This window comes from Polyodon spathula, chromosome 8 (genome assembly GCF_017654505.1).
Source record: "Polyodon spathula isolate WHYD16114869_AA chromosome 8, ASM1765450v1, whole genome shotgun sequence".
In the NCBI taxonomy this organism is placed as follows: Eukaryota; Metazoa; Chordata; class Actinopteri; order Acipenseriformes; family Polyodontidae; genus Polyodon; species Polyodon spathula.
This window is the reverse complement of record NC_054541.1, coordinates 6551481-6569812: the sequence shown is the minus strand read 5'-3', so window position 1 is coordinate 6569812 and position 18332 is coordinate 6551481. Positions and strand designations below refer to the sequence as shown.

Genomic DNA, 18332 nt, shown 5'->3' with positions numbered 1-18332 from the left:
AAACAAATAGAACTGGTTTAAAGAACTCTGTAACAACTTTACACATGTTTCATCCTTTATTGTTTTTACTGGGAACTGGGGAGGTCATTGTTTTAATTACAAAGCATTTGAGCAAGCTGTTTTCACAAGGAACAGTGCTATAAAACTGCTGCTAAAAATAACACTATGTAACACAATTTTTGTTCCTGGGTAGTAAGTGTTATTTCCTAATTGCTTATGCCTCAAAAGTATAGAAAGTGGCTATTATTCCCCACAAACTTTGCTTTTGTGACCAGGACAATGATATTTTGAAATTTACCTATTTCCAGTGAGAAAACAGACGAATTTGTGTCTTTTCGTTCACATGAAGTCAGAAAAAAACAACATATGAATCCAAATTAACATGTATTTATACTAAAGTAATACAACAATGACTACAAAAGATTTAGAAGTGAATAGTTTTTCGAGATTTACGATTATACTGTAAATCAGTTTCACGAATCAGCCCCCAAATGTAGTCTCCCATCATGTACTCGTTATACTGTCCTTGGTAGCAACGTTCAAAGTCCAGTATATCCTGGTGGAATCGCTCGCCTTGCTCCCCCGAGTACGCTCCCATGTTCTCCTTGAATTTATCATGATGAGCATCAAGGACATGGACTTTGAGGGACATCCTACAGCCCATTGTGCCATAGTTCTTCACCAGAGTCTCAACCAGCTCTACATAGTTTTCGGCCTTGTGATTGCCCAGGAAGCCCCGAACCACTGCGACAAAGCTGTTCCAAGCTGCTTTCTCCTTACTAGTGAGCTTCTTGGGGAATTCATTGCACTCCAGGATCTTCTTTATCTTTGGTCTGACGAAGACACCGGCTTTGACCTTTGCCTCAGACAGCTTAGGGAAGAAGTCTTGAAGGTACTTGAAGGCTGCTGACTCCTTATCTAGAGCTCTGACAAATTGTTTCATAAGCCCCAATTTGATGTGCAGTGGTGGCATCAGCACCTTCCGGGGGTCCACCAGTGGCTCCCACTTGACATTGTTCTTCCCCACAGAGAACTCGGTCCGCTGTGGCCAGTCCCGCATGTGGTAGTGCGCCTTGGTGTCCCTGCTGTCCCAAAGGCAAATATAGCAGGGAAACTTGGTAAAACCACCTTGGAGACCCATCAGGAATGCCACCATTGAAGCCTCTTGATGCCATCTCAGAAAAATGCAGATATGTATCCACTTAGGCAGCTGGAACTAAACTGAACTGGTGGGCTTAAGGCCCCTGTATTTATACTACTATTTATATTACTGGAAAGTTCTAGAAGTTACTCCAAGTTTACTCAGCACTGATTCTATCTGGAATGTTATGGAAAATAGGTAAATTTCAAAATATCACTGTCCTGGTCACAAAAGTAAAGTCTGTGGGGAATAATAGCCATAGCCACTTTTGAGGCATAAGCAATTAGGAAATAACACTTACTACCCAGGAACCAATAAAAATAATAATTTGTTACACTGTATAATTGTAATCCTGTGTTCCCATGACAATATTTACTATAACTATGTGAACAAAATTGAAAGTCATCCAAACCACTATCAGGTTTTGTCAATCTCTTAAGAAAAGAAACACATGTCTTTTTTTATGTTTGATACTGAAGATTTGGCTAATGCTTAACTGTGTGACCTGCATACAGCATTACATAGTATATGAGTACATCTGAAAGTGTACATTGAAAGGTCCTGTTGACTGTAAAAAGGAAAGGCAAGATAAGATCCCATTGGGATCTCACATAATACTTACAGATAATAATAATAATAATAATAATAATAATAATAATAATAATAATAATAATATGGTAACTATGTAAGCTTTATCTATTCCTTTGCTGTAAATTTTCATCAAGTGAGCGACATGTGTATCTAGCAAATATAATTATTTTTATTCTCTTCTCAGCATATTAGATATCATGTTGCCCTTTACAACATGGAGGAAATAAAAGGGTTCTGACCTTCCTTCCCCTGCAACTTGGTTCAGTTGAGATCTATTACATACACTACTTGCTATCCCTGAAGAAGAAAGTTCATTCCTTGAATTGAGATCTGAAACCTTTAATAGCTAAAGTTGCATTGAATCCTTGATTTCAGAATATTTATGAACTCGATCTGTGTTTTAATGCTTAGAAATCAGCAAAAGCCAATTCAGATGTCAATCGGTTTTCATGTCAAAATGGATAACCACTAGCCACAACTGATAACAATTCAGTCTAACGTCCCAAAGGAATAAGGCACTAAAATAGAGTACATTTTTTGTTTGCTTTTTCTTGTTTCACAGCCATCACTGTGAATTCTGGGATCCAGGTGGTAACTTGAAACAAGCATCAGCCTTTTAAATAAAGAAAGCTCAAACAGCAGTGGGAGGTGTTGTAGTTTCGGGAGTAATTTTATTGATTATCCACCCCCTTTTTTTCCTTGTTGGTTATCTAACGTCTAGCTTTTAACCACACATTTGAGTCTATTACATTTGTATTATTCATATCATAATGGAAGTGGGCTGCTGCCATTTAATATGTAATATTTGATATGTAAACAGTGGTTATGAATAATGCCAGTCACTGTAACATAATCTGGGTATTGTTAAGGAACAATCTGGCTGCATTACATGCAGTATGTTGATACTATCATTACCTTTAAGCACTAAACAGAGTTCCTTAATGACACTGCAGCTGCATTTCAAAAGGGTTTATTTTTTCAGTTTAAAAGATTAATTTGAATTAATTAAGAGTGATAGTGTGAGTTGTGGGAGCTCTTTATCTGCACAGAATAATGAAGAGATCACCTTATGTATTAGCTGCATGGATCAGGGTGTAAGAGAGGACAATAGTGATTTCTAAAGTCTTGACCTAACTGAATTCAGTGGTCAAAACAACTGTCAGAAGAGAAAATGAATTAGGTTTGTAATCCAACCCAGTGTCTGTCTTGATAGGCCGTCCATATCACTGTGTGTTGCTTGGTTGCCTTCCAAGGTGCTTTCATACTGTAGTGTGCAGGTGATCAGACTAGAGATGAAAATCCATCGAATTCAATATTAAATACTGACAAATAGACAGAGCATTCAGATGTCAGGGATAAAAATAGTGGATAGAAATAGAGCACGCTGCTGCAGTGAGATCACCTCCACACATTTCAGCATTCAGACTGGACTATGTTTGGGCAGAATTGGAATAGTGTTAGATAGATAATGTTGTAGTGTTTTATAGTGTTTTTAATGATAATAATATAAAACAAAAGTGTACATATAAGGCTGTAATTCTGTCGAGGATCTGTGGTGACATATACATCATGGGACAATGCTAGCGCGCTTGTGATTTATTTGTCACCAGAAACCCTTGATAGAATTACAGCCTTATTATGCCAGTTGGGTATGCATTATTCCTTACTTGTTAAATGTCTTGTTTATACTTTGTTGCACTATAGGATTTGTTTTCAGTGTCATTGTGTGAGTTCATGAAAGTAAACTGCTACTCAGTGTTTGCTTGAAAATGTGCATAAAGTGTATTATGTCCTTCGAGTAATAAGTGGCCTGCTACACTAATGTCTAAACAGGCCTTTTGTTTTCTCCAGGTTCCGAGGCAGCAGCAGCAGGTCTGCAGCCAGGCCAGTGCATTCTGAAAGTGAACGGTAACAATGTTAACAATGAGAGTTTCAATGAAGTCCTAGATCATTTCTCAGCCTACCGGTCAAGCCAGGAGCAGCAGGAGCTGGTAAAGTATCCCTAAGTCTTCATGTGTTCTCCCAATACTTTCATTTCCATGATATTCTGTATACTGTACACAATAGTATGAGAATGCTTGTAATATATTTCAAATCAAGACAGCGTCGTATCTTTAAACACTCAATTGTAATGTGAATAGAAAAAAAGAAACTTGTTAATAACTTGGATAAGGGCGCCTGCTAAGAAATAAAAAATAATAATAAAAAATAATAATAATAATAATCAAGAAATATCAAGGTATTCAAGATAAAAGTAATTTTCAACAGTATCAAGCTTCTTCAGTCCAAGTACACAATTACATTTATGTATCAGATTTGTGGCATAACCACATTTGGAATCTAAGTAATTGATAAATTATCTTTAAGTAAAAGTGTATAAATAATTTTTACCATTACTCACATTTCTGTATTGTACAATTTTCAGAAAAGACTTGTAACCTTCTGTGCAATACATATTCTCTCCCCAGGGGAAGACACAGTGGGTATACAGGACGTTCGAAGATGCAGAGGAGGAGAAAGCCTTGCGGTCCAGCATGACAGAGGATGATGATATTAATGACGCCAAGCAGGGTGCAAGTATGTGACAGCAGACATTCAAGAACATTACATGTGTCAGCATTGGCAGCTCAGTTCAGTGCTGGTTAAATAGCACAACGAAACCAGAAAGACAGAAGTAGAACGAAGGGATCCCCCGTAATGTAAAGCTAATTCATCTGTAAGACAAGCTGAGGTATCACTACAGTTATTCGAGCTGCAAGGCATTAAAAGGTATAATGGAGTTCCTACTCCCTAGATTGATTCAAGGAAGTGGACCCATGGACGAAGAACATTAGCGCCCTGTGAAGGTATACATCAGTGATAGGCTTCACTGGTGACCTGCTGTACTGTTTTTCCTGCCCCATGGCAAAGTTCCACCAGACAACATGACACTCAGTGTTGATGTGTTTCGACTTTTGTTTCTGCCTAATGAACAGTGCATGACAGACTAAAGTCCTTTTGGATCTGAAGAGTAGCAACCCCATATGTTTTTAGAGCACTTGCAACTTAGTAGCATAAAGCAAACACCCAGGCTGAGACAGATGTTTTGGATCTACATTGCCCTCAGCCTAGAGAAAGGGCAGGTTGGGCAGATTTGAAGGTCAAGTATGTTCCTTGTTTGCCTTTGAAGAAAATCCTGATGCATCTCACCACTTCTTTTTACCTTCTGTTAGGCCATGACTCTTGTGTTAAATGTCGTGGAGTCTGGTGTCAGTTTACTGCTACTTAGCGTCTGTGCAGCGATCATCTCCTGCTTCCTCAGCTTTCATCTTGTGCATTTTTAGACACTTTAAAACTGCAGTTTATTTTATGCTATTTACGACCTGCTGCAGGACTTAGAGGTTTTAAGGTTCAGTTGCCGCCTTTTTCCTTTCAAACTGTTTTATTTTCTCTCTTTTTCTGCAATTTTTAGATGTGTTGTGTATGTACCAGAATGTCTGGCTGTTGTATTTGCTCATACCTAAATATGATTACCTTCTCAGCTCAAAGCCTTGAATATTCAGATTGCTTTTTGCTGCAGCTTCGTTTTGTAGTGCTAAAAATAAACAAGCAGCTATAATGAATTTAGAGCCGTTTTATTAAACTGGATATGTTTTTCAGATATAATATGAATCCAAATCTGGCCAGAATGCAAATCTATGAAATACAAACCTAGGATCACTGCCACCTTATTCTAGACTAAAAACAAGCTACATTTTCATGTAATCCCAATTGTTTGGCAATCTACACTGCATTAGAAATTAACTGGCACATTGTATAAAAGAATTATACTAAACTTCGGCATATCAATATCCTTTACAAACATTCCTTTGTTTTAAAGGATGTGAATACCACTTCACGGAATCATCAAATGGTTTCAAACAGTAATCTGCTTGTTGCAAGGAAGAGGAGGTGATGCTCTGGGTCTTTAATGCTGGTCTTTCTCAACGACATTATCCTTTCCTGTTCTGCAGAACCCCAATACTAGAAGCTGTCGCTGTCGTATATGACAGGTTATTGGTTCCTTGTGATCCGAAAGAGGCTAAATTAAAACATGACTTAATTAACTGAGATATTGATATCCCTTAGCTGAAAATAAACAATTAGGCAAGAGCAGGCAAGGTACGTCACTTTAAATGGGAGCAGGAAAGCACTGAACTTTGGGTTCCTGAATGGTTATTTGTTCAAGCTTGTTACTCTCACTAATAATTACCTATTGATTTTTCTTTTCAGACCCGCTGGAGAGCATCAGTAAGTTAATTATCTCGGATGGGACTCCGCTTGTCAGCCTGATGGTAGATAATGTCCACCTGGAGCATGGCGTGGTCTATGAGTACGTCAGCACTGCTGGCATCAAGAGCCATGTCTTGGAGAAAATGGTGGCGCCCAAGGGCTGCTTTAGCTTGACTGCAAAGGTACAGGAAACAGCGCTGTTGAGTGTAAAGTGACAGTCACTGTCTTCTAGTTAAAATGGATTCATTTGGTTCAATTAATTTACCTATCCACCGTTTACAGCAATAAAACAGTGTATGAATGTAATCACAAGTAATTATGAAAGAGTCTGAAACATGTCTCTGGATGTTTATAGTAGACTACAATATGTGTTGTGTGTATGTGTGTGTGTAGTAAAATTGCCTACTGGTAAAATATAAAGCTCTCTGCTCAATTGCCATGTCTTATTGAAAACAAGAAAGGGGGAGAAGACTGGAACTTGATATGCATGGGTTGCTTGATATACCAGGGCCACACATGAAAGGTTAGGGAGGTTGGTTATCTTCAATCTGCTCGTGTCCCAGCAGATCTTTCTCAAGGCAGTGGCGGTCCAGAAATGCTTATACATTGTAAATGGATTGTATAAAATACTTTTCATTGGGGAGGGAGGTCTAACATAATTATTTGCATTTCAGATTTTGAAGGCCTTTGCAAAAGACGACAGTCTCTTTGTGGAGAACTGCCGTCGCCTGACCTCCTTGAGAAGCACGCTGATGTCCATGCCCCAGTACGAGTTCAGGGATATCTGCGACACCAAGCTCGAGAGCATCAGCAAGCGAATCTCCAGCTACCAACAGGTAACTCCAATGCAGGGTCTAAACATCAGGCTATCAAACGAACTGCACTTTGACATGGATGTCTGGGCAGTGCACCGTATTCGATGCTGCACACCCACATATTAATATAAATGAAACAAACCCTTAGCAACTCTGCTATGCTATAGCAGAGACAGCTACGCTACTCACAAGGTGTCCATTCATGGCTTTTCTTTTTTCTTTTTTTAAACCAACCATGAAGTTTGCAGAAGAGCTGCAGGATAAGGCTTGCCCCTCCTTCAAACAAGCGACGACAGAGCCTCACCCCCTTGGAAGCCTGGATTTCTGCCCGACAAACTGCCACGTGAACCTCATGCAGGTGTCCTACCCTAAAAGCACGACATCAGCAGGCAGGACCTTCAGTATCCGATTTGGGCGTAAAAATTCCTTTTTTGGGTTGGATCCAGACCAAGGTACACATTTCTCAAATGGATGCAAAAAAAAAAAAAGATTAGGTTATTTTGCTTTTTTATATTTAGGATGTGCATATACACCCACCCCTCATTATATTGCCCCTCGCTATACAGCAGATTCAGATATATGTCTTAGCTGCAATATACAGCTCTGGAAAAAATTAAGAGACCACTGCAAAATTATCAGTTTCTCTGGTTTTACTATTTATAGGTATGTGTTTGGGTAAAATGAACATTTTTGTTTTATTCTACAAACTACTGACAACATTTCTCCCAAATTCCAAATAAAAATATTGGCATTTAGAGCATTTATTTGCAGAAAATGACAACTGGTCAAATTAACAAAAAAGATGCAGTGTTGTCAGACCTCGAATAATGCAAAGAAAATAAGTTCAGATTCATTTTTAAACAACACAGTACTAATGTTTTAACTTAGGAAGAGTTCAGAAATCAATATTTGGTGAAATATCCCTGATTTTCAAGCACAGCTTTCATGCGTCTTGGCATGCTCTCCACCAGTCTTTCACATTGATGTTGGGTGACTTTATGCCACTCCTGGCGCAAAAATTCAAGCAGCTTGGATTTGTTTGATGGCTAGTGACCATCCATCTTCCTCTTGATCACATTCCAGAGGTTTTTAATGGGGTTCAGGTCTGGAGATTGGGCTGGCCATGACAGAGACTTGATCTGGTGGTCCTCTATCCACACCTTGATTGACCTGGCTGTGTGGCATGGAGCATTGTCCTGCTGGAAAAACCAATCCTCAGAGTTGGGGAACATTGTCAAAGCAGAAGGAAGCAAGTTTTCTTCCAGGACAACCTTGTACTTGGCTTGATTCAAACAAAGCTGAACTGCTTGAATGATTGCACCAGGAATGGCATAAAGTCACCCAACATCAATGTGAAAGACTGGTGGAGAGCACGCAAAGACGCATGAAAGCTGTGCTTGAAAATCGAGCTGCTTGAATTTTTGCACCAGGAATGGCATAAAGTCACCCAACATCAATGTGAAAGACTGGTGGAGAGCATGCCAAGACGCATGAAAGGAAAATCAGGGATATTTCACCAAATATTGATTTCTGAACTCTTCCTAAGTTAAAACATTAGTACCGTGTTGTTTAAAAATGAATCTGAACTTATTTTCTTTGCATTATTCGAGGTCTGACAACACTGCATCTTTTTTGTTATTTTGACCAGTTGTCATTTTCTGCAAATAAATGCTCTAAATGCCAATATTTTTATTTGGAATTTGGGAGAAATGTTGTCAGTAGTTTATAGAATAAAACAAAAATGTTCATTTTACCCAAACACATACCTATAAATAGTAAAACCAGAGAAACTGATAATTTTGCAGTGGTCTCTTAATTTTTTCCAGAGCTGTACAGTTTTTATTTTAGCCAACAAGGTGTTCATGTGTGGCACCAATTCATTAGCAAAAGCCACAAGGCAGTAGACGTCAGCTCCCTAGCAACAAGCCTGCTATGTTGCAGTGGGTTTGTGCATTTGAGAAAGGAGAGGAAGACTCATGAAATTAATTGGAGACTGAAATTGATGAAGAGCAATTACCCTCCACTCTACAAATTAAAATGATGTGCTGCATTTTATATGAAAAGTGAGAAAAAGCAGGCTGAGTAGAGGATTAAACAAGAGGTATAAGGAAAGTTGAAAAACGCTCACAAGAGGTATAAAAAACAGGATTGTAAAGCATTGGTTAACACTCCTTTAAATAAACACATTTGCTAAAAAAATATGAGACCCAATCAATGGCATTTAACTTCTGCATCAAGTGTTTTAAAAGCAGATTTGGAAGCGAATTTTCCTCTCATCCGGGGCACGAACATTTTTACTGCTGTAAATGTCAGCACCTTGAATGAGAGGACGATGTGCTTCCAGTTGGGTTTTAAAACACCCAATGCGGAAGTTAATTATCAAGATCAAGTATGGTTGCAGTAATTCTTATTTCTGTAGTTTTTATGACTCGTACCAAGACCTTGGTATAAACAACCCATAATTACATAAACATTGCATCTGGGAAACAATTGGAGACAGATGCCTCAGTCATACACTTTAATAATTATATTACTTTCATATATCTCTCTCTCTCTCTCTCTCTCTCTCTCTCTCTCTCTCTCTCTCTCTCTCTCTCTCTCTCTCTGGGTATACTGTTTAATTAACCTGTTCTGGGTTCCATCAGGGGAAAGTGTAAAGCTAATTGCAATCACTGGAGCCATGTACCATAATTGACTAGTCAATCTACCAGTCAATGTTTTTTGTATATTATTTTACTGGGAATGAGATTCTTAATTATTAAATTTCTTGGTGTAGTTTACAAAATGATCAATAATCTTATACACTGAAATCTAAAAAAAGGAAAAACAGCACACTGACATTTTGACAAAATAGAGTTGACCTAAGATTCTTCCGTTCTTCAAGTATTGTAAAAGACAAACCCCTGTTAAGAATTATACTGCATAAGTAAAATATACATAATACATATTTCCCATTTATTTGCATTCAAAACAATCTATATTTGCGCCACAGATTCAAATGGCAAGGTTATTGAAGACACAACTTGGGCAGTTTGATTTGAGTCTTTGGTCTTTTTGGTTTAGTACAAATTCATTATTACACATCTGGTTAGTTAGCCCTGTTTTGATTTTTTGTAGAGCCATCCAGAATATAATTATATGGGTTTTGTTCAACTAAATGATGCAGAAAATTGCAAGTAGTTTTGTTAAAGGAGCATTGCTGATTTCTACACTGTACATCTGTTTCAATAGGGGTTTGGCAAGAAACCTAGAGTCATGCTTCTATGTAGTGTAGGAAGAAATCACTAGCCCACATGGGGCTGTACTAAATAGATCTAACCACTGGCAGATCTAAATGTCATCTTTAAATCTCCATTAAGACTCACTTGACATTTTACAAATTATTACAGGAAGAAACCGAAAGAAACTGTTGAATATCTTTTTATGACCTCGACTTTTGCATACAAATATACACAGCTAGTTTAAAATGTGTTTTTTGTTTTGTTTGTTTTTTTATCAGACATTTTTAAGTATGTAAAGGATGCCTGTACTTTCATAAGCCTGCAGTTTGTGGGGAGCATTGTGCTGCAGTGTGATTGATTCCACATTTTCAAGAATGCTGCCCTATTCAGCATTTCCCAGCTCTAATCCCTCTTCGGGGCATTTATTAAGTAGCTTATTCATTGTTTTGGGCATCAGATATTCTGTTATTTGGTGACTCTTCTTCTTTATAAAACTGCTAACATTACTGGTTCTGCGACCTTGGTCTCTGATACATATAATCAAAAAACATAGAAATATAGGCCTGCTGCTTAGATCAAAAGCTCAACTTAAAAGTCTTACTTCTGAAGTAATAGGGTTAGAAACCTCATTTGCTGTGTGACCCACAGCATTAAATGCTAGCGCTCCATATATCTGTGTCAACGTGAAAAGGACAGTCCCCCTAAATTACCCAGTATGTGTCATATTTCTCAAATATTTATTAATTGGTACAAAACAGAAGACAAAAATGTGTGTTTTATTTGTTTTAAGCAGCTTAGAAACATAGAAATGTGCTAAATGAAATACCAGGTCAATTATCTTGCCCAGTATGCCCACTGTGGAGGGCAATGGTGCTATGATGAACCACAAAAGTTTTTCCTCTGTGGTGAAGTTTAAAATCGTAATTACCATTACATATAGCCTTGTAGCCCACTAAGCTATAAAGTAACACAGCCTGCCTATGCTTCCAGCTAACCTGAACCCGATGTCGCACACTCAACACTGCATCACTAGCATGGCGGCCCCGTCGTGGAAGTGTCAGCCGCAGGAGAATGAGTCCCACGGGGAGCAGGAGGGGAGCCTGCTGGACCTCAGCCTCAATGGGGGGGTGAACATGGACGAGGGGGGGCTGAGCTTCCTCCTCAAGCAGGAGGACATGGAGACGCAAGACGCCTACATCCAGCTCTTCAACAGGATAGACATTGCAGTCAAGGAGATGAAGCAATATGTGGCTCAGATAGATGTGTATGTATTTCCAAGAAGCTTAACCTACTTACTGTTTGCTCAAACAAAAATATGGGAAGCAGCAGCAGGCAGATTGTGATGTACAATTGTTTCAGTAATTTGGAATGGGGACACCCATCTCACTGCTGCCCTGCTCTCCTATCATACGTTTTTTAAGTCTGGAAACCTGTTAGTCTTCCAGCAACACCATCTAGCTCTCTGATTAAGCCATTTATTCTAGAAGCCTGAATGACATTTCCTGCTAACCCACTCCATTTTTTATATTACCCTTTGTGTGAAATGGTTCTGCTTAAACTTCCTCTATATTTATGTATGTATTGATTTATTTAATACAGGCTCCTCTCGTCTATAACGGAGCCCACCCAGTCTGAAGAGTGCGAGCCCCCTTCCTCAGAAGAGACCCCTCCCCAGTCGCTGGTGTCGGAGGAGGGTGAGATTGACAAGACGGAGCACTGTGGTATCAAAAAGGTCTGCTTCAAAGTGTCAGAGGATGACCAGGAAGACTCAGGACATGACACCATGAGTTACAGGGACTCCTATAGGTAAGTGGCTGGACTGTGTGTGTGTGTGTGTGTGTGTGTGTGTGTGTGTGTTGGGGGGCGGGGTGGGGGTTGTAGGGAAATTTGAATACCAAATTGTTAATATTTCATTGTTATGAACACTCCAATAAGTTGGGGTAGATTTGGAAGTGTAGTCATTGCTTTGGGTATGTGGTCCTTATCCTGAAGTTTCTCCCAACAAAATACTGCTATGGCCAAAAGTTTTGCATCACCTAGAATTAAGTATATGGAAAACTACAAAGTGGTATGTAATTTGATATTGTAACGTAACATTATTCAGCAGGTTTCATTCAAGTTTATGATGGAAGATTAGTTAATTCTGTAGGGTGATTCTAAACAGTTAGCCATAGCTGTAGATTAAAGGTGGATCATTTCAGTACCTTTCAATGTTCCACATACTGATTCTTAGTTCTTGTAACTCATTCCATAATGTATACAACAGTAAGCATAACAAACTTTTCCAAAAGGGCCATCTGTAGTCATTCCTTATCAACATTGATGGTATATTGGCTTATTGTTCAGCCAGTAAAATTCTAATTAAAAAATCCTTTAAAACTATAAGAGCAGTTTGAGGCACTTAACACCCCATAGCTTTACTGGGATAGCCCTCAGTGGTTTGGACTCATTTGTAGTATTCTACACTCTCTGTTTTTAATTAAGACCAACAATCTTTTTATGGTTTTCCTTTGCAGAATAAACTGTTACTTATTATTTAATTAATTGGGCTGAAAACCACACACATGCAGTACCAGAAAAGTTTTTACAATTAGCCATTTATTATACATGACCAAGATTCCAGTTTACAACGACAGTCATTGTGAACATGATACTGTGGAAAAAAAGCAACCTTTCCCATATGTGTGTGCTGTATCAGTTTGTCTAGCCAGTCTATGACAGTTCCTCCAGCATCACACACTACCACATGGTCACTGCTGTCCACATTAGGCCTGTCTGGTTTCATCAGCTGGCTGGCCCATATAACCAACTAATGACTTAAATCATTGTTTATCCACTGTTTATTGAATGAGTTTCTGAATTACTTACCATACCATCTTTCAGATTCTTGCCGCATGTATTAGCTGTTTGCACATTCTTCCAGACCAGCCTGTTGACTTTGCGGCATCTGGGTAGCCTTTGGAACAGTGGGTTGTGGGTTCCTGTCCAGGTTTGGTCAGAACTTGGATCAGCAGTCTGTGCCAGGAAGGTGAAACAAAAAAAAGATATATCTTGAGAACTACTCATCTGATTTTGATTCTGCTTGGTATTGGAATTCCATGGGTATTCGTTAACACAGGCTATCAGAATCAGGAGCATGGTGACATGTTTATGATTGCTTTAGGCTTCTGCTTATTTATAAGATTCATTAAAAAAAAAAAAAAAAAAAAAAAAACAGTTTGCTTGGCTTTTCATGGCATAAGAATTAAAAAAAAAATTAAGTACAAAACAAATGTTAGTACTTAAATTGTGTCATTGGTGGAAGGGTGATGGGCGCCATTATCAGTACAGTTCTTGGCAGGGTCTTGTTTTGCTTGTACCAAGCCATTGTGGATTGTTCATTAATGTGCCCTGGTCTGGACAATGGAATGCCTTCCTTGAAGAAACAATTGATAAAATAATCATGACTTTGTAATAACAGAGGGGAAGAAACATAGCATCTCATAAGAACACTTTCTAAGAGAGGCTGTGTCCCTTCCTGTTGACTTTTCAAAACATCCAGAACACCAGAACATTATATTGTTATTGGTGCTGAAATGCCAAACCATTTCAGCAGCAATAGAAGAACCCCCTCCTTATCCCTATAAATAGGGTCTTTCTGTGTCACAGCATTTCTACCCAACAACGGCATATTTGAAGTTGCTTGAATTAGGTTTTTGTTGAATTCTGTGACACAAAACATCTCTGAATAAGAAAGAACACATTCAAGACAATCTGTGGGTGTGGTGAGTTTGAGTTTGGGTAGAACGCATCATATGCATACCTGATTGGTCAGTATTGCTGGAGGAGGAGGGAACCTATTGCACGCCAATAGTCTAGTTAGTGGGAGTTATTTGAGTGCATTTCATTGTTTTACTTTAATTTGCCTTTAATGGTAATTTACCACTAATGGTATGTTTTAGATATCTGACTTGCACAGATTCTTGATACTAGACCCAGGGTTGTAAATTATGTTTTCTGCCATGTACCCCCAGTTGGGGGTAATTGACAACTTTAATTTATTACTCCTTCTGGTGTAATAAAAATAAGAAAAATCATGGGTAGTTTGATATCATGAACTGCAGTATCCCATGACGATACTTGTCTTTTTACTAAGCTGAGCAGTGGGTTTAGCACTTATTTTAATGTTTTTTTAGACTTGTGTGCACATTAGCACAGTGCAAATAGCATATCCACAGTACATGTTTTGCAGAAACAGATGGTGATGAATCTTTTCTAAATTCGGGAATTTAATTTTTAGTTGTCAGTTAAAAAGCATATAAAATGATATAGTGCGTTTTTTTTTTTTTTTTTTTTTTTTTTTTTTTTTTATTAGAAATCCTAAATTAGCACTCATAAAAATTGTTTTGCTGGCGGAGTGCTGACAATGACTGGCACTTGTCTCTCATTTCCCAGAATACAGTGCTTGAGTCTTTTAGGGGATGCATAATGCCTGTGTGTATAAACGGCTGTGTACTTTTCCCCTTTACGACAACCAAATGTGCACATCAAAGTGCAGTCTGAAACAGTGTGGATAATGTTTATTTTCATATCCCTTCAGTAACATTCCTGTGGGGCTGTTTTCAACGCCTGCTATGTCAATGTAGTGTGAATCAAGAGCTTTACAAGCTGCACTGTACTCTGCTGCCCTCTAGGGGCAAACCTTGAGAAACACGTGCTTGTTCCCAAAACAGGATTACTGGAAAGTATCATTATGTAAATGCCTCACAGCGCCAGGGTCCTGGGTTCGATTCCGGCCTAGGGGTCTGTCTGTGTGGAGTTTGCACGTTCTCCCCATGTCTGCTTTGGGTTTTTTCCGGGTACTCCGGTTTCCTCCCACAGTCCAAAGACATGCTGATCAGATTGATTGGTCATTCTAAATTGCCCTCGGTGTGAGAGTGTGTGTGTTGCACTGTGATGGATTGGCATCCCGTCCAGGGTGTAGTCCCTCCTTGCGCCCTGTGTATGCTGGGTTAGGCTCCGGCTCACCGCGACCCTGTAAAGAATTTAACGGTTAGTGATAATGGGTGGATGAATGAATGATTATGTAATGCTAGTGGGTCAATTGAGAATTTTTTTTTTTTTAAATCACTTTTTTTTTTAAGATATAACAAAAGTAGCTTTTTTTAAATTATTAGCACAGAAAAGAAATGTACGTAACTACCACAGTTTTAGAATACGATAAACAGAAACTTTGTTAATCCCATTTAAATACAGGGATTTGTTCTTCCCATTAATACCTGTATAAGATTTACTCCCCCTGTCCTGTTATCTGCTTAGAACAAGCACCTCAATGTTAAATTAATATGAAAGGATGCCATATGCACAGCATTCAGTGCATACACTCTGTTCCAATAACAAATATATTTACTGACTTTAACATGGTTTTTCAAAAGTAGCATTATTAAAGTTCAGTTTATAAGCATAATGTACTTGGCAATAACAAGCTGGGGATTGGTAGGTGTTTGTTTGTGTGTGCATCGTATAATATACTGGACAGTTTGTCCTGTAGTCTGGGCTGCCAGACAAATAAAGTAAATGCCTGCCCCCACACTAATAGTGGAGAGGGGGTAGGCATGAATGAACCAGAAAGAACAGGTTATTAATAGCAGCGTTGCAGGAACAAGCTATATAAACAGCTGCGAGTTATCAACCCCTTTCGTTTTTCAATACCTACAGTGTCCTAACTAAGAATCAAACTAATTGCAGCTTTAATACATTGTTGTATTGGTTCATTACACACAAAGGTTGGAGTTTAAGAGGTGAATTCATATTTTAAAGTTGCTGGGTAGCTACAAATCTAAGTGTCTAAATGTAAAGGCAATGTACGGGTGGGACCAGCACAGTGTCTGTGATTGTGTTCAGAATGGGTGTGGCATATAGAAAGCTATATATGTGATGAGACTGAAGCAGATACTGGACAATCCTGTAACACACATGTAACTTTATTTAGTCTGTGCAAGTTTGTATTTCTCATCTAAAATGGCAAGCCGGTCGGGCTTCATTTCTCGTAGATACATTACACAACTTGTTTTCAAGATATCATTAAGTCTCGGGAGGTGTGGATAGCTGTGAGAAAAACAATTAATTTTCTCAATTTAGCTACTGAAGGAAAAAAAAAAGCCTCAAAGCTGAATAGTTCTATAATTTAAAATGTGTAAAAACAGCTTTTAAAAGTGTACACACGTTCAACTCTCATAGCTCCCACTAATGTTTTCTCACAAGACGCAGACTTAGAATCACATTTAAGGTCAAGTAAAGTTGTGTAACAGTTCTTTTTTGGTTGTGTGTTTCAGCGAATGCAATAGTAACCGAGACTCGGTCCTGTCCTACACCAGTGCCCGGAGTAACAGCTCCTACCTGGGCAGTGATGAAATGGGATCGGGTAAGCTGTGCACTGTGTGAGGGTAGAATGGAAATTATTTATTAACTCATTGATAATCAATGACCTGTTCACCAGGGATACAACAGCATCAAAACCCTAATAAGCACCCCTCCCCCACCAATAAGAATTCTACTCCCAGGATTCTTTGAGATGAATTATTAAAAAGAGTAAATATCTATATAAATAGTTGTATGCATTTTATACATTTGACAATATTCCTCATGATAATTATAGAATGAACATTCAGTTCTAGATAGATTTTTAGGCAGGTTGAAATTAAATGGGGGTTCATGATAATGGATTCGAGCAGTTGTAAATGGATTGTGTTTTGTTTTTTTTTCCCCCAGGGGATGAGCTGCCTTGTGATATGAGAATACCTTCTGACAAGCAGGACAAGTTGCATGGCTGTTTGGAGCACCTGTTTAACCAGGTAAAGCATTAGTAGTGCCAATGCCATTTATTATCAAGGTTTCTTTTTATACTCCGAATCAGCAAACTTTTAACAAAGAAAGAACATATTTATTTAGTTTTTCTGGTTTTGATCCAAGCTGTTTTCTTAACTCTTTGCAGGTAGATTCCATTAACTCTCTTCTCAAAGGAGCTGTCATGACCAAGGCTTTTGAGGAAACCAAGCACTTCCCAATGGACTACAGTTTGCAAGGTATTGAAGTCTGGTATCTGTTGTATGTATCCTTAGTCGATTCAAACCGCTGGATGTACAGAGTTTGAAGGCAGCAGTTGTGTAATAGCCCCTCCCCCTTTCAGAATTCCGTCACACCGAGGACTGGACGATGCACTGCCGTGGTATGATCCACAAGAACATTCAGGAGGACCCGTGGAACCTGCCCAGCTCCATCAAGACACTGGTGGAGAGTTTGCAAAGGTTTGTGGAAGGTGAGTCTGCAGTGGTACAATCCATGATCCATATCTACTGGAAACTGCGCAAACGGAGATGGTTAGATTCATGTTTGTATTCAAACTGGATTCCAAACAGATGCCAAAAGGATCTTATATGTCAGTGAAGCGGCATATGCAAATGACTGTGAATTTATGTTTTAAAGAATGTATTTCATCTGTGGCATTATTTCAAAGATGCATAGCAATACATGTATAATACAACATAATACATTAGCTCTCTGGAAAACAAATATGTATAACGTGTATTTTGCTTTACAATGCATCTTGCTTACTGTAAAGCCTATATTTGCTTAGTTTTCTACTTTACATGCTTTGCTACTCTATTTTTTCAATTTAATTATTGTACATACCTGTTTCATAGCATGGTTTATGCTTACTGCTTAAGAGATCTGATCAGAAATAATGAGTCATTTTTCTCTTTAACAGATGGAAAGAATCAGTTGCTTCTGGCTCTATTGAAATGCACAGGTAATTACGATGAAGCCTTTTATATATTGATCAGACCTGCACATTAGCTGTCAAAATGCAAATAGATGGGAAAGTCGATTGAAGCCCAACAGAGCTGGACTAATGATACAGGCCTATCTAGTACAGTCAAATCGGCTTATAACGGATGTTAACAGTCCATTAACAGGCCTTCCTTGGCTGGCTTTGTCAGGTAATGGATATAGTAACTAGAGTGTATGGAAAGTGCACTCATCACTCATCTGGAATTATGTAGATTGCGTTGCAGTTGCATTTTGCTTTATCCAGGGTAATAAGTGTGACTAGGAAAACAGTTTCTTTTTTTTTTTTTTTAAAGTGCTTGTATAGCTTTTATTTTTAAATAGTCTTTAACTTTATAAAACAACCCTCAAGTTGTATACAGTATTGTATTGTGATTTTTCTTTCTGTGAATTCTACACCCTAAGCACCGTGACATTTCAAAGCACAGACGGGTGTGGTGTTTATTTTAATCCACATTCCTCTTCTCGGTGACACGTATTGTAATT

General features: G+C 38.5%; 1 protein-coding gene across 1 annotated transcript in view; it reads left to right on the top strand.

Moving 5' to 3' along the window:
- The window catches only part of LOC121319256 (phosphatidylinositol 3,4,5-trisphosphate-dependent Rac exchanger 1 protein-like), a 112389-nt gene that overhangs the window by 83968 nt on the left and 10089 nt on the right, over positions 1-18332 (top strand). Inside the window, exons 20-31 of the mRNA XM_041256486.1 lie at positions 3584-3723; positions 4201-4309; positions 5984-6165; positions 6658-6819; positions 7040-7250; positions 11010-11283; positions 11619-11825; positions 16334-16422; positions 16770-16852; positions 16993-17083; positions 17188-17316; positions 17767-17808. Of these exons, the coding sequence (XP_041112420.1) occupies positions 3584-3723; positions 4201-4309; positions 5984-6165; positions 6658-6819; positions 7040-7250; positions 11010-11283; positions 11619-11825; positions 16334-16422; positions 16770-16852; positions 16993-17083; positions 17188-17316; positions 17767-17808 (1719 nt within the window). The remainder of the gene's footprint in view (positions 1-3583; positions 3724-4200; positions 4310-5983; positions 6166-6657; positions 6820-7039; positions 7251-11009; positions 11284-11618; positions 11826-16333; positions 16423-16769; positions 16853-16992; positions 17084-17187; positions 17317-17766; positions 17809-18332) is intronic.